General features: G+C 31.1%; 1 protein-coding gene across 1 annotated transcript in view; it reads right to left on the bottom strand.

Annotated features, from left to right (window-relative positions):
* Positions 1-4,833: 4,833 nt before the first annotated feature.
* Positions 4,834-15,881, bottom strand: part of LOC118185921 (pituitary homeobox x-like) — a 127,479-nt gene continuing 116,431 nt past the window's right edge. Inside the window, exon 3 of the mRNA XM_035355888.2 lies at positions 4,834-8,475. Coding sequence (XP_035211779.1) covers positions 7,930-8,475 — 546 coding nt within the window. The 3' untranslated portion in view covers positions 4,834-7,929. The remainder of the gene's footprint in view (positions 8,476-15,881) is intronic.

Genomic DNA, 15,881 nt, shown 5'->3' with positions numbered 1-15,881 from the left:
CTACTGGTAGTTTCTAATTACATTTTACAGGAATAGCCAACAAATTGATCGCGATAGAATTTCAAAATTCGCATTCCACATCAGCCGTTGCTAGAATGGGTAAGCGACCGTGCTACATCACTTGCCATCCCCTCGCTGTCCAATATGCCTTCTAGCGGGCTTCCTTCTTTTAATTTTGGATGTAACAACAGATAAGTTGGCATTCCTGTGTTTCTGGTTTAATATTTAATTTGACATTGTATTAAAGTTTCTAGAAAAGGTGCTAATTTTCCTTAGCATTACAACTGTGCAAAAATGTAAGTACTCTGTTTCTAAGTTTTAATTTTCTAAGTTTTAAATTAAAATTGTTTACTTTTATACTTCTTTTGCATTTTTGTGACCAGTACAATGAGTAGTATAATAAAAAATTAAAGACTTATCATTTTCATGAAGAACAGGAACTTGATCATTTTTCTTACAATGATGAATGATAAATGTTGCTGTTCGATTTGCAATGATCACGTAGCAGTTACTAAATGAGTAATGCGGGAAAAAATTTTTTGCCTCGAAATTCAAATTGTCTTGGAATACAATTACCTCGAAAAGCTGTGATACAGCAGACTGAGAAAAGACAAGAAAATAGATTAGTAGATGTGTAGATGATAACGGAGATTAATAAATATTACTGTTTCTCCCATTCGGTATGATGAATATTGAATAGCTTATTTTTATTCGTATGATTGCTAAAAATTATATTACTGCAGAAGAATTATTAGGTAGATTTCTCTTAAATAAAGAACTAGAAGTAAAGCTATATCAGCTCTTAAAAACTTCTTCCCTAACTTTAACTTTTAAAACTAGTTTCAATAACAACAAATGAAGCAGAAACAATGCTAGGCCACATAAATGGATTTATAACTCTGGCGTCTTAATTACCACTGAGTCACACCGACAAGTAGTAGCCAAGATCCAAGATAGTCTTTAGAATTGTTAATTTCATTCGATGAAGTTATTCTCTTGAAGACGACTCTTCAAGACACCTTAAAGGATGTTGGAACCCCAAAATTTTCAAAAAATTGCGATTTCGGATTTTTGCATTTTCAAATTCTCTATACTTTTATCTTTCTAAAAATACCATTATTTAATCTCTATGAAAATTAGAACTGTAAAAAAATCTAGTTTTAATTTGTCATCTACTGCTTTGATCAATAAGGATTTTTACATAAAAACGCGTTTTTCTCCAAACGTGATTCTCTTATACTCGATGTACCTTTTCTCAGGAACTACTGCTCACAGGTATCTAAACTTTTTATGGCTTATTTATTAGGTTCCCTAATATTTATTGAAATGAGGATTTTGTAATAAACTTCGAAAAAATTTTAAATTTTTTTTTTTTTTTTTTTTTTTTTGTGTGTGTGTGTGAGAAAAATGCTAAATTTTATTATGCCTAACAAAATATTCTGTAATTTTCTCTGAAATTCAAAATGTTTTAAAAGCTCATTTCAGTATATTCAGATAGGCATACTTTAATTACAGAAAAAATTTCAAGCTTGTATCTACAGCAGATTTTGAGAAAAAGTCCATCGAAAATGGCCAGTTTAACATTGTCGGTATAGGGGTTTCTGATACCCCTTAATAAAAGACATCTACTATGATAATTGTATTGGGATGGAAAGAAAGCAATTTCGGTTTACAGAAACAGATAGAGTTGTTTTTGTATCGTATTCTTCTGTTAAAATCTTATATTTTTTCTTTTGAAATCTGGCTGCTGATACTTTTAGGTTGCTATAGGAAAACATTCCGTATATTTTGATCTACAAGCCTTAGTTTATGGTCACTCACTCTTTTATTTTCATATGGACAAGAACGTGGCTGAGGCTCACAAAGAGATATGGGAATTTTATGGTGTCTATTGCTTAACAGAACACATGTGTCAGAATTGACTTAAAAATTTCATTCTGAAGATCTTTCGCTTCAAGATGACCAACGTTCTGCCCGACTTTCTGAAATCGATGATGACAAAATTAAAGCCATATTGAATCACATCATTATATAACTGAGCGAGAAATTGCAAAAAGGTTAAATACATCACACACGACCATTGAAAATCACATAAGATGTCTTGAACTCCTTACAAAGCTCAATATTTGGGTTCCACATGAACTGAAAGAAATTCACATAACACAACAAATCCTTGTTTGCAATGCGAATTTCAAAAGTAATGTGATCGACTCTTTTTTTATGCGAATTATCACTGGTAATGAAAAATGAATCATCTCCAATAACATTACTTTAAAAAGATAATGGTCCAAAGCCTGATGAATCGGAACAAATCATAGCGAAAGCTAAAATGAATCAGAAAAAGGTCAGGTTAATTTCGTGAGATTAAAAGGTGTTGTGTATTTTGAGATGTTCCCAAGCAACCGAACGATTAACGCATATGTTTATTGCCAACAATTTATGAAATTCGAGGAAACAATCAAAGAAAGGCCATAATTTACAAATCTCAAAGGAATCGTGTTCCACCATGCCATTGCGAGGTCTCAAACATTTTTAGCAGCACGTAGGGAGTTACTGGAGCTTATTTTGGAAGTGATGCCGAATCTCCTTATACCTCCGACTTTGCACCGTCAGATTATCGTTTATTTTGAAGTTTACGAAACCTTTTAGATGGTAAAAACTTCAGTAATAAGTGTAATATCAAATCGCTCTTGGTTATGCTTTTTGATGATAAGGATCAGAAGTTCTACGAGCGTGGAATCATGAAGTTACCAGAAAGATAATAAAGGGTCATCAAAGAGAATAGAAGATATTTGACTGATTAAAGTTCACTTTTTATGTAGAAAAATTGAGTTTCATTTTACATTATAAAACCGAAATTGCTTTCTTGCTAACCCAATAACATGTAAGATGTCTACGTAGAAGTAAATATCTGCAACGATTGTGTGATATATTAACGGAGATAATAATTCTTCGAAGAGACAGATCAAGTATGCGCTGAAAAACGTAAAGAAGTTTAGATTTGGAGTATTGGAATTCGGCAAAATACGCGATAGCAATCGGCCTAAGGATAGTGATGTTTTTGCTGGGAAATTTCTAAGGGAAAATGGCTCATGGTTTTCTCCTTTTCAATTCATAAATATTATTTATAAAATATCATGTTGGCTTTACCGTTGTCAATTATTAGTACACAAGGTACAAGTTTGAACATGTTTAAAAGTCAAGTATTTAGTAGAAAGATCACAACAAATTTTTAAGAAAAATTGTCGGTAATAATATATATACAGAAGTTGCTATTCCTGATATATCAGGACTCGAGGGAGTTTCCAACTTACTCTTATTATTTTTTATTATCTAAGCAGCAAGTTCTCTGCTTTGTGTCTTGGAATGTCTCATGTAAAAGTTATGTACGACATTATCAGGTCATCTTTGCATTTTCTTAAAGCTTTTGCCCTTAAAGTATTCTCCTGGGTTTCCACTAAAAATAAATTTTATAGTAATCGTATGTGGGCTATAGTAGCCAGATTAAATGATCATCACTCGGTCCAGAATAGTCTGATTTCTACTTGATTCTGAGATTTTGCCCAGATGAATTCTTTGTCATTTAATTGCAGAAGCAGGTAGCTAGCTTGCAAATAATTTCTAGTTGTACATTAGGAATCAGAGGAATTTCTTCACTTGACTTTTGGTAAAATTGTGATCTGATCAAATCGGAGCAGCTTTTGCATTTAGAGGCATGAGTTCGAATCCCGAAAGAAGCTTCGGTATTTGTGATCATTTTGCCTGCTCTGGTCTCGTAAAACCATCGAAAATCTGGTCTCATTATTTGAATGCTGAAGAAGGGAGGTATAAGCTCCCAAATACGGTTGTGTTAGATTTCTTGCAAGCAAAATGGTGTTTGGTAACTGTATACTTTTGACAATGAATTTTTGCTTACGGCACAGATAATGTGGCCATGTTTTACTTTATGCCATTCACTCAGGTTTACTTCCTTGTACAAAGTAAAGGAATCGCGAGAAATTTTGGGTGTCATATTTCAGCAGAAATATTCACTTTGTTCTGTCCCGAATCTATTTGTACAATTTTTTTTGGGTGACGTCTGTACGTACAGACAGAAAATATGACTCTTTTTTCCAAAACTGATTGTAAAATGTATTTAAAAAGGAATTTTTCGTGACGTCTGTAAGATATGTATATATGTATGTATGTCTCATGACTCAAAAACGATTAACCGTAGAACGTTGAAATCTTGCATATGGGATTGCTATAACATATAGCTGTGCACCTTTCTTTTTTATTGCAATCGGAAATACCGAACGCGTAGCCACTTACGTAGCTTAAAAGTCCTTACCCAGCCTTTATTTTCACAATATTTGGTCATAATCATTACTTCCAGTTGCAGAAGTGTTTTAAATGAAGAAAATATTCATGTTTGGGCACTGTCAAATTTAAAACAAATAATAATAATTTTTGACAAATAACGAAGCCTAATTTTTAATGCGGTCTCCCGTTTCCTGTACTTATATATGGAAAAGTTATACACTCATTATGAAGGAATAAAATTACAAGAAATTTGGACTCCAGTAGGATAAAAGTTGACCGGGTTAGTTAATTTCAAAATCTGCAATTTTTGATGTTATTTCCAATTTGCCTTGAGAGATCGGCTAATTATGTTAAAACAATTTAAAGAAGTAATTTTAAATGAAGTTCAGCAAAAAGAGTATATTTTAATAGGCCTTACAAGCAGGTCATATAGCGTCCACATCAGATTATTTGTATAAAGTCACCGATATTATGTTTAACCAGTCTAAAGAAACATTAAAGAGAAAAGCACATACGTATAAATTACTCAAGTTTCTAAAGGAACATTTTTTATTAATTTTAGTATACATACAGGAAGTTCCATTATAATAATAATACATTATAATTCGTACTCATTTGTTTTCAACAAAGGGAAAACTCTTTGGCATTCTGACTAAAATTATATATACAAGAGAGGAAATATAAATAAATTAAATCTGATATGTTCTTTGATAGTATGGTGTGTTGAATTGTATGAAGAAAGTGCAGCGAGAGAATAAGTTATGCATGCCATAGACGTTAAACTTGTTCTCATCTGAAACTCTTGCACCAAAATTTCACTTTCTACATCATTACATTCCATTAGTGCTTAAAATTGCATCTATGAAAGTTGAATTGTCATGAATTAATATTAGCACAATATGGGAAATTTTGTTTGTTTTGCGAGTCGGTTTGAAATTTATAAATATCTTTGAATAAGAAAAAATATTGGAAATGCAAGAAACGTTTTTGGCTAAAAAAATGTAATCCTTTGCTTAGAATGGGTTTCGTTTTAAAACAAATTTAGTTTTCTAATATTTTAATATGGTTTCCTAGATGAACGATGCAAATTCATTAAAGTGCATTAAATATGCATTTCAGTTTGAAACATAGAAAAAATTTTAAGCGTTATTCTTAAGTGCTACTTTTGTTTCATGAAGTATAATCTAATTTTAAGAATTACATTGTGTCATATCTAAGCTTGTTTTAAAAAACACTTGGTATTAGATTTCATAGTTAAGTATTAAATTTAAATAAATTTATGTGTTCACCCAATTAAAAAAACATGCATAACAAAACTGATATATTTAGTTATGGAATAAAAATTGTTCTGTTGATCAGTTTGTTTCGGAAACGTGACAGAATTTACAGCAATGAAAAGTAAAATAAATACGCTTTATATATTTACTTGAAAATTTATACTCTTAAATATTTCTACAAAAATATTTCTTTTCAATCACAAGCTATTTTAATTAAAATATGGAATTGATTTTTCTATTAAGAATGTAATGTAACAATTTGCTTATTAATTTAGTATTTGAACATTTTATTTTTTAGCGGTTTAAGTAATTTTATGGTATTACTTGTACATACAATTACATTTTCGGTTTTGTGTTTTGTGCAGGAGAACTTGGTTTAATTTTTAAATCATGTACAATTATAAATCATTCGAAAATAAAAGTTTTTATAATTGTTTAAACTCTTCGTTATTCATCGGTAGTATTTTATAATTAAAGACTTATTAACGTATGTCAGAGAAAACCATTAGATATATTTTTTGACTAGAAGTTATAAATTTTATTGCATAAAAGAAAGAAAATAAATTAATTTTATGTATTGCACTACATAACAAATTGTTTTCTAAATAAGAGTGATTTTCATAGCGTATAATATGCTTATCAAACGCATTTCAATATAATATTCTTTACAGCATTTTTCTACAAGATTGATTTGATTAACTGAAGTTCTGGGAGCACTTTTGTGACATTAAACAGAATACAACATATAAAATATCTGTGCAGAGTCAAAAAATGCATTGCAAATGAAAACATTACTTATTTTTAAGAAAACGAAAAGTAAAATACAAAGTGTTACACAACATACATTCAACTCTCCGTGATCAAAAAATACTTTAAAAAATATTTACAAACACAAGCGAATCTCGAAGCTTAGTTGGTCTTTGAGTTACTAAAGCCTGTAAAGGAGTTCTCAAAATTTTTGCAGATGATGTCTAAATAAGTTATCATTTTTTTATTTCAAAAATCTTATTTTGCTTATTACAAATATTAGTGTTAATGAACACGTGTGTTTTTAATCAGAAGAGCAATGTTAACAATAAAATTATTACATATTAAATTAGAATCATGTTTTATAATATTTGTAAGCAATGATATGTCTTTGAAGAACCTTGCAATCTCACGAATGAATAAGATTTTTCAAAAAGCATTATTTTGCACAGAGTTAATGGTTTCTTGATCGTTAAAAATCTTTTCTATTTTAGAAGTCTTGTGATGGATTGGATCTAACTGAAGTTTCTAGTTTATGGTTTCTTAATGAAGTATAGAAGTAACTTCTATAATGATAACATATATCGCAATCTCGATGGCAGTCTAGAATTTTTTTTGGTAATACTAGAAAATCTATTTGTATGAAAATATTTTTTTAATTAAAAAAGGTTTCTTTGCAATATTCAAGAGTTTCGCAATTAAAATTTGTCGAATAAAATACCAGACTAAATAAAGTGAAGTGTTCGAAGGATACTTTAGTTTGTTTGTAATTTAAAAACTTATGCCCAGGTAACAGAGTTTTTTTACAGCGAAGCTGACAAAGCAGGAAATATTATAATAAATTCTTTAAGTGGACAAGAAAAAGGATTTTTATAAGTTAGAACTAATCAGTTTTGTACCAGAATTGATTTCAATTAAATTAACTTTAAAAAATGTTTGAAGGGGAAATATATTTGCATTTATCAGAATAATAATTTTAAATATTAATAATATCTCTCAAACATCACTTTCTACTCGTAATTCCATTTTAAAGAATGAAAAAAAATGAAAACACTTTACAATATAATCAAAAATATAACTCTTTTAAAACACTGTTAAAGCTCATATAATGCGCATAAATAGTTTTAGTGTTTTAACATGTTTTGAATGTAATGTTAGTAGTAGTACACGCTTTAGATTAAAGTATTGTATGTATTATTAAATTCATACTCTATTTAATTTTACATTGTTTCCAAATTTACCTATTATTGTATGTGGCTGTAATGATAAATATTCAATTTAGAAGACATCTTCATCTGTATTGTGACATATTATTTTCCCGGCAAATCATTTTCAAGTGATTTGATTTTGAAGTGTTTCTGTACAGCCGAGTAAATCTCCTTTTGACCAGGCTTTCTACTGAATGATTTTCTAGACCTTAATTCGTAATTCGCAGGAATTTCTTCTTTAAAAATCGAGTCATCGAAGTTATCTTACAACCAGACAGTACATAAATCGCAGAAGATTGTCACAGGTAAGAACTGACGCCCCCACCAGAGCATTTTCGTCACAACTAGTCCATTGTGAGGCATTGCTGTCCGTATAACACAATATCAACTGATGCTTACACAGTTGGTCTGTCCACCGTGGCATACTGGCACGGTGACAATGTGGGAGTCTGGCGAGGGGACATAGGTGCATAGGAGCCGAATCCTGCAGCAGTGTGCTGTTTGGCTTTTAGCCGTAAGGTTGCTATACTGGAAGTCATGGTGGAACACTGTTCGCGATATACATATGGAGGTGTGGGCGTGGCATAGGGACAGGGAGGCGCAGGGTTGCTAAGACTATTCACTGGCATGCTGACGCTGGGCATGATGCTTGAGCTTGTGATCCCTTGTGGAGAAGAAGCATTGAAGCATCCCATACCCTGACTTGGTGTCACCAAGGGGTTGACGTTGACGGAGTTCAGTCCTGGCCAGGGAAAACTCTTGGCACCCAACGGACTGGGAACCTTGGCAGCCCAATTGTTATAGGTAGAATAGCCTGAGTAAAGGCTGTCATCGAAAGGCTGCATTAAGCCATTGAACTGAGTGCTGAAACCATTCTTGAGTTCTGCAGCTGCATTTCTCTCTCGCTTCCGCCATTTGGCACGCCGATTTTTGAACCATACCTGCAAGAGGCAAAAATTGAAAATGCAATTAACTGGCAAAATTAATTAAAGTAAACAATATTATTATGTAAATAGAAAATCAGTAATCCTAAGAATTTAGCTAAAAATATAAATGCACATCATGCAAAAAGAGGATATGTATACAAGAAATGTCTTTCGTGTCCTTTCAGAAAAATGTGCTAATTTGTGTTAAGAAGTACATGCTAGCAGTTACTCTGAATTCCTTTTTAAGATATGAAAAGAAGAATTTCAAGTTTCATCAATTAGCAAACCAGAACAGAAGGTACAAATATTGTCACGCTTCTGACGTTTGAAAGATTTTTAGCAGAGGTTTTCCAAAATATTTAGACAATTCATTACGTCATGTTACTATTCAAGCGACTGGGTAGGTGGTGCCATTGATTGAAAGACAGGATATTTAATGTAAATTCATAAGATTAGTCAAATAACCAAATTTCAAAGTATCGCCTTTCTGTGTCATTATGATGTTTAATTTATTTTTTGAATTATTACTATATTTCTAAAAAACTAAGCCATTAAAAGCCAATAAATGCAGTTCTTATGAACTTAAATCCTTATTTTATTATACCGTATATAATAGTTTTAATAATTTATTTAGTAACATTTGATGCCCTTTAAATTAGGTAATGTAGTATATCCAGTCGATAGTTTTTATAAACAATTGCAGCATTATTGAAATTAATACAATATGTTTCTAACCCCGTACTTCTCTAAGAATCTCTTTTTTATAGATTAATTTTAAATAAATGGTATTTTAAAATATTTTAAATAAACGTTTTGATTTAATTGGACTTTGCCGTAAACATTATCTCGCATTAACACAATTCATTTCCCCACTTTCATAATTTGTCGAATTAAAAGTTATTTCAGCAGTATATGGAAGATCAACATCATATTTAGCAAAATGTTACATTATATTAGCTATTCGGCATATTTCCCGACTATATTTACAGTTATACTTTTATCTAACTTCCAGAAAACATAACAGCTGTCTAATAACCATGTAGGAAAGATGATATTCTGTATCCGCTGAATTTTATACAATAGTGATTTGGACAAAAGGAAAGAAGCGTTAAGATTAACAATGCAACGTTTTCATATTTAAACGAACTAGTGTACTTCTTGTTAAAAAACCAGATAAATTCGAAATTTTTCTATCAGATATAATCATGCTTTTGTATTTACGGGCAGCATAATGAGATTTAAAGATAAACATAAAAAAACATAAAAAATATAAATAATAAACATAAAAAATAACGAGCACGATATTAAACCTAATATTAACGACAGCTTCATAACCATAGTCTAGTTTAATTAATAAATCCCGAACAGTAAAACATTACTAATCTTAACAAAGTAATAATGAAGTGTGAAGACTTTTACATATATTATTGTTGAACATATTATTAATAAAATGTGCTGCGCATCTAGGTTGACACAATGTAAGACATACTGAATATTATAATATGGTTTTTCTTTATCTATATCTATTCTGGATTATTTTATCTATAATCCTTAAAAAGCACATGATTATTGTGAGAGGATATTACTGTCCAAGTTTGGAGTTGCTTATTTCACTACCCTATACTTGACCTATATTTGAAATTTAAAACGGACGACTTTTTTTCTCTCTAATCCGCAAATTAGAAAGAAAAAGGATACGTTCTGTACAGTACAAGTTTATGGACTCGGAATGGGAAAAACTGTGTACTGATCTTCAAAATAAAAAAGGTCTTTGTTGTTAGGTGACTCAAAGAGATTATTCTATATCAGGTATATTCTATATCAAGAGATTATTCTATATCAAGTAGGTAATGGTATTACAGGAACATTTTATTAATTATTAGAACTGGATAAATGTTTAAAAATTAACAGTTTGACCAGTTATAATCTATATGTGAATTAGATGAATTATGAAATAATTCAGCTTCTAAGTATATTAGTAAGTTCCTGTTTTAAAGTAACAAATATATAGGATCGCCCGATTGGGTCAGCTTTTGAGGACCAAACCAAAAACCACGGTTAACCAAAAATCACGGTTTGTCCAAGGACAGTTAAAAAGATACTGGGAAGAGGAATAATCCATATTATGATTGACAAATAAATCCTATTAAAATGTTCCTGTATTTTCAAATAATTTAATAGGAAGGAGAACTTCATTTGATTATATAAACTAAATCAGCATTCAAAACAGAAAGAACAACGATTTTGTTTGCGTTAGTGCTGTAGTTTGAAAAAGTTAGTGTGAAACAGAAGATTAATTAGTTGCACACTTGACTTTTTAATGACTGAACAATTCATTACTAAAGAACAATTTAATAATATTTGTATATTTTAGAATGCATGCAATAAAATTACATGTCGTTATTGATAAAAAATGCTCTCAAATGCTATGACATCGTCAGATATCATTGTTAAATCCCACACATTTCTTTTTCATTTTTTGTCTTCCGTGGATGGTTTTGTTTTATTCTAAAAGTTTGTGATTGTAATTTATCCATCTTTCTTCAATAAATAAATTTAGCGTTATTTTATACAAGGCCAGTCTAGCCTGTTACCGATTAATCGGAAGTTGATTGTAATGACATTCCATCCTTGTCCTGCATTGATCACCATACCAGTGCCATAATTTGAATATCCGAGTTGGATTCCCTTTTGGCGTATCGTAAATTCTGCAAGAACTGTTCACTTTAAAATGTCTCCTGATGTGTCTATAAATGTTTACAGAAAGTTAAATACCTTAAAAAAATAAAATATAGTTAATAAGGAGTAAACGTATATTGTTTTTACTTTGCCCTAAAATAAAACATTCTTTTATAATTTGAAAGATTAATTAAAAATCTTTCAAATTATTTTAATAACTTGAAATTTTTGAATATAAATGAATATTGTCATAACTTAAGAGTGTGATAACTTTCGAAATTGTCACTTTATCAAGACACATGAGTAATTATTGCTGTGATATCATAACACAATGTAAGGTAATGGGGGAAATGAAAAGGTTGTAAACTTATCTTACACTAAAAACTATTATGATTAATTAAAAATATTGATTAAAAATTAATTAATAAAAAAAACTATTATTATTGATTACTATATTAAATTATATGAGGATTTTTATTGCTACTATATTACGCAGTTTAAAAATAGGAAGAACGTTTAATTTTAATTTTTAATGCATTTTTATAATTACTTTTCTATAAGGATCTACGTAATGAAATGAGAAGAATTTCTTTATATTAAAGTTATTATTTTATAATTACACCAACTGATTTTATCAGATATTGGATAATTTTTAGGAAATTTAAAAAATAATATGATTTTTAGGAATAATTTCTTTTACAATTTTGAAGAATTCATTCGTAATTGATAAGTATATTATCTTTAGAGAGCAGCAACCTCCAGAACGGGGCGCGCAGTTCAAACCATCTTCTAAAAGCTCTTTCCTCTAGTTATTTCATCGTAGTAGAAGATATCGCTGATGCCAGTTATAAAATATTTCGTGAAATGACGTAATAATTGAATATTGATCATTTAAAATTGTTGAAACAAACAAACAACGAAAGAATTTTTCTGTCTGTTTTGTTCATTTTCTGTTTATTGTGCTTTGAATAAAACATAAGCTTACCCATTTTATCTCAGGTTCCTATCTTATCTGGAAAGTTAGGTTACGTTAATTGGCAAAAGCAAACACACGTAAACTATTTACATAGCAATAGAAAGTGGAAAGAAGAGAATCTTAAGAATTCTTAAAATCGTTTTTAGTCTTCAAATTTAATAAAACCTATGATAGAAAAAAATTACATATTTTATATATTAATTTTATATTATATAAAAATATACATAGGGTGATTTGGATATCCTTAGATACTAGAAGCCCGGGGCAAGTGCCTAGTTTACCTTTGTGTAAATCCAACCCTGATCTCTAGAGTATACTATTATTATGATTGTTCGGAAGATAATGAAGAATAATACAGTAACACATTTTCTCTTAAAACTCGCGAATTGGAAAGAATACATCATTCTTATATTTTTTATTCTGTTCAATTAAAAGGAAGACATTTGCAACGAATTTTAAATTCAAATTATCTTCCAAAATGAAAGTTTTCTGATTAACAAGTTACTCTCATCCTTTTCTCTGCTTTAGCTAATTACAGAACTTTCTAAAAGCTAGATTCATTTACGAATTAATTCCCCGCATAGCGTTAGGACTTGGAATTGAAAAAGTGAGATACGTATCCGTGAAAAATTTTTACTGGAAGATTCAGTCTATCTTTTTTTTTTTTCAAAACTCCGGAATTTATCACCAGGGAGCGCTGCCACCCGTGGCGTTTCGCTCGTCCATCACCGCCAAAATGTCGGCAGATCTTTCCAGAATTATCTCTTTTTTAATATTTATTCATCCTCCCAAAAAGCGATCTTACACGCCTCTTTGTGTTTTTTTTATTTACTTATTTTACGGCCTGTCCTAAAATACTTTTAAATCCCCCCGCGCTCGTGGAAGTTATGTATAAAGTTAGAACGCTATCGAACACAATTGATAGACAGAAGAACGCGACTTAAATTCTCATTAGAACGCGGCAGCGATGTGACGTCATTATTGCAGAGTAGTTGCCAGATCCCCCGACTTGAGATTTGCGAGAAGAAGGGGAAAAGAGGAAATAAGAAGAAACAACTTAAGGCTCGCTCGGTAGTGGAATGTATAATGGTCTCTTTTCGCTTGCCACTCACAGGAGGGAGCGGTTGAAGGCTTAAGGAACCAATAGTTTCGAATAATGGCTAAAAGCAAGCGAGTTTGAGAAATGGAAAGGAGATATAATGGCGCATCTTACCAGCCATCTGTCATTGATTCGAGCCGATGTAATGGTGTTTGTGCTGCTCTTTTCGAATAATCTTTTCGGAATGTTTCGCTATTCGCGGATTGGCGATGCTAGGGGGAGCATTACTTTGGATTATTATTATTATACGCGACGTTTCGATCGACTATTCGTGCATCGCTCTCGTAATCTTTCAGTTCGGTTTTGAACATTTTTGAACAGAGATGATTTACATATAAGATATCGTTTACGCCAAGAATTTGTTTGATTTGCGAGAAACTTCAGTCATATGCATGTACCCATTACCTATTTTTATACCAGGCATATTTCTGCTGATGCCTCACATTGCCTAAATCTCTATCAAAATGCAAATCGCTCCTAAGAAATGAGTATCCTATTTCAAAGGAACATTTTTAATGGTGTCTTAAAGTATAGATTTATACTTTACTTTAATGTATATGATAGCTTTGGTAGAAAAAGGGTGAAAGGTTAAAATAATTGTTTGAGGAGTTACATTTAAACGAACATCGTAATTTCGCCATGCTTATTATTATAAAATCGTTTTCCAGTTTATGATTGAAAGGAATTATTCTACCTTTTCACTATTTCTACATTGATATTCATTTTAGAAAAGGAAAAGGCATTAGTTTACTGCCTTTGATTTGGGAACATCGTTTTTATAAGTTTGGTTCTTTCTTTACTGCTGGAATCGTAGAAAAATTTGAATTCCAAGTTCAAGAAGCGCAACTGTGATTAGAATCACAATTGCTTGCCACTTGAACTTGGAACTTGGATAATTTACAATTGTAAATATATTTTGAACGAGCGCCTTTTGTTGTTAAAAAAATATGCAAAATGAAATTTTGCTAATAACTGAGAAAGGAATTTGGACATGGGAACTCAATAGTAACATTCCAAAATTACACATGCCTTATGATGGTATTTTTCCTAATTTAAAAATAAAGACTAGTAGATGCAGAAGCCATATAAAAGTTATTCACTGAATTTTAATTTATAGCATTAACATCAACAGAACCAAAAATCATTTCTAATATCCTTTAGGAAAATTCTCTTTAGTTATATAAATCAAAATTTGTTGGTTAAAACTGGTGAAATGGGTTTGAGAGCCTCCAACAAAAAGCCTGGAGGAAGAAGAATTATTCAGAACTTCAAGCCTGTTATAGCTCTTACATTATGCACAAGAACAGCACAATATGCTTTGTCTCATAAAAGATATCATTCACTCCTAATGTTATTAATGAAAAATGAAAAATTTCTGATAATATGATTTAATTTTTCCATTTTAACATCCCGGGAAAATAAAACAGAATTTCTTTAATATGAAATAGATCACTTTCTCTTTGATATATTTATCAATTTAACTATCAGCCAGGCACCTTCTCGTGATTGTGGTATTATTATCCAACAACCGAAAACTCTACTCTAGTAATGACTGTGTTAAGCGTCAAGAATAATTAGTTAATCGATTAAAATTTGTTCTTGAAAAATATAATTAATGGTAACTAATTATCGCATTTGAGTTTTAAGACAGGTGGATTACGTGTCGCTCCAGTTGAACTGTAACACTGTAACAAATGATTCTCAGCTTAGTTAAACTTCAATGAACTATTTGACAAAGATTATCTGTTTGTGCACAGACTCATTTAAAAATGCACTGGTACTTTGGGAAGAAAAAAGTGCTCTTCGATTGATTAACCCTTCAGCTACTGCGAGATTAAATAATTCTTTCTTATCAAATACGCACGATATCTGTCAGTGATAAATTTGGAATGCTAGTTTGTTCGTTTCTGACCACTGTAGTCCGTAACTGGAATACGAACTAAGCTCGTTCATGACCATCAAAGGGTTAAGAAGGATACGGAAAAACTGAATGCAGACTACGAATCATTTTCATAGTCTTGTAATACTGTAACAACGGATTCTCATTTAACTTGTAATACTGTAACAACTGATACACATTTTGCTTTATGTAAAGAAATTCAGAATTAAACACCTTTTAAATACTGTGGTACCTAAAACATTGATGTCTGCTATGACAACAACATCATTATTTTGTGGCGCACTCAATACCTTTTGTTTCTTTGATTAACAGCGGATTTAAATGTCATAACTAAAATAAAACCACCTTCCACTCTTTTAATTTCAGTCATATTTGACTTTCAGGAAAAACCGCGCAGTCTACAAATGGAAGATTTCATAGGCTAAACTGGAATGTTGACAGAAATATTGTACGAACGCAACAGAAAAATTCACTAGTTCCCAGACACATATACTGGAAACGATTTTCCAGCATGATGATCCCCATAAAGACACTACAGCGCAGAAGGAAATACGGACTAGTATTGAACAATATTTTTATACTTCGTCCATTGCTGATTCTGAGCCTTTTCCAACAAGTAAGGAACTGAATGACGTAATCAAGAAGCTCAATCCCAGTACTCCAGGTTCGGATGGGCTTGATAACGGCATTCTCAGAACTATGCATGACACGCATCCAGCAATAATTTTCTCCTATTTACAGACGTGCTGGAGAATTCGCCTATTTAA

This window comes from Stegodyphus dumicola, chromosome 7, assembly GCF_044657685.1.
Source record: "Stegodyphus dumicola isolate Sdum_Otavi_A_Nest chromosome 7, ASM4465768v1".
In the NCBI taxonomy this organism is placed as follows: domain Eukaryota; kingdom Metazoa; phylum Arthropoda; class Arachnida; order Araneae; family Eresidae; genus Stegodyphus; species Stegodyphus dumicola.
Note: the sequence above shows the minus strand (reverse complement) of the source record. Positions and strands in the feature narration are given on the sequence as shown.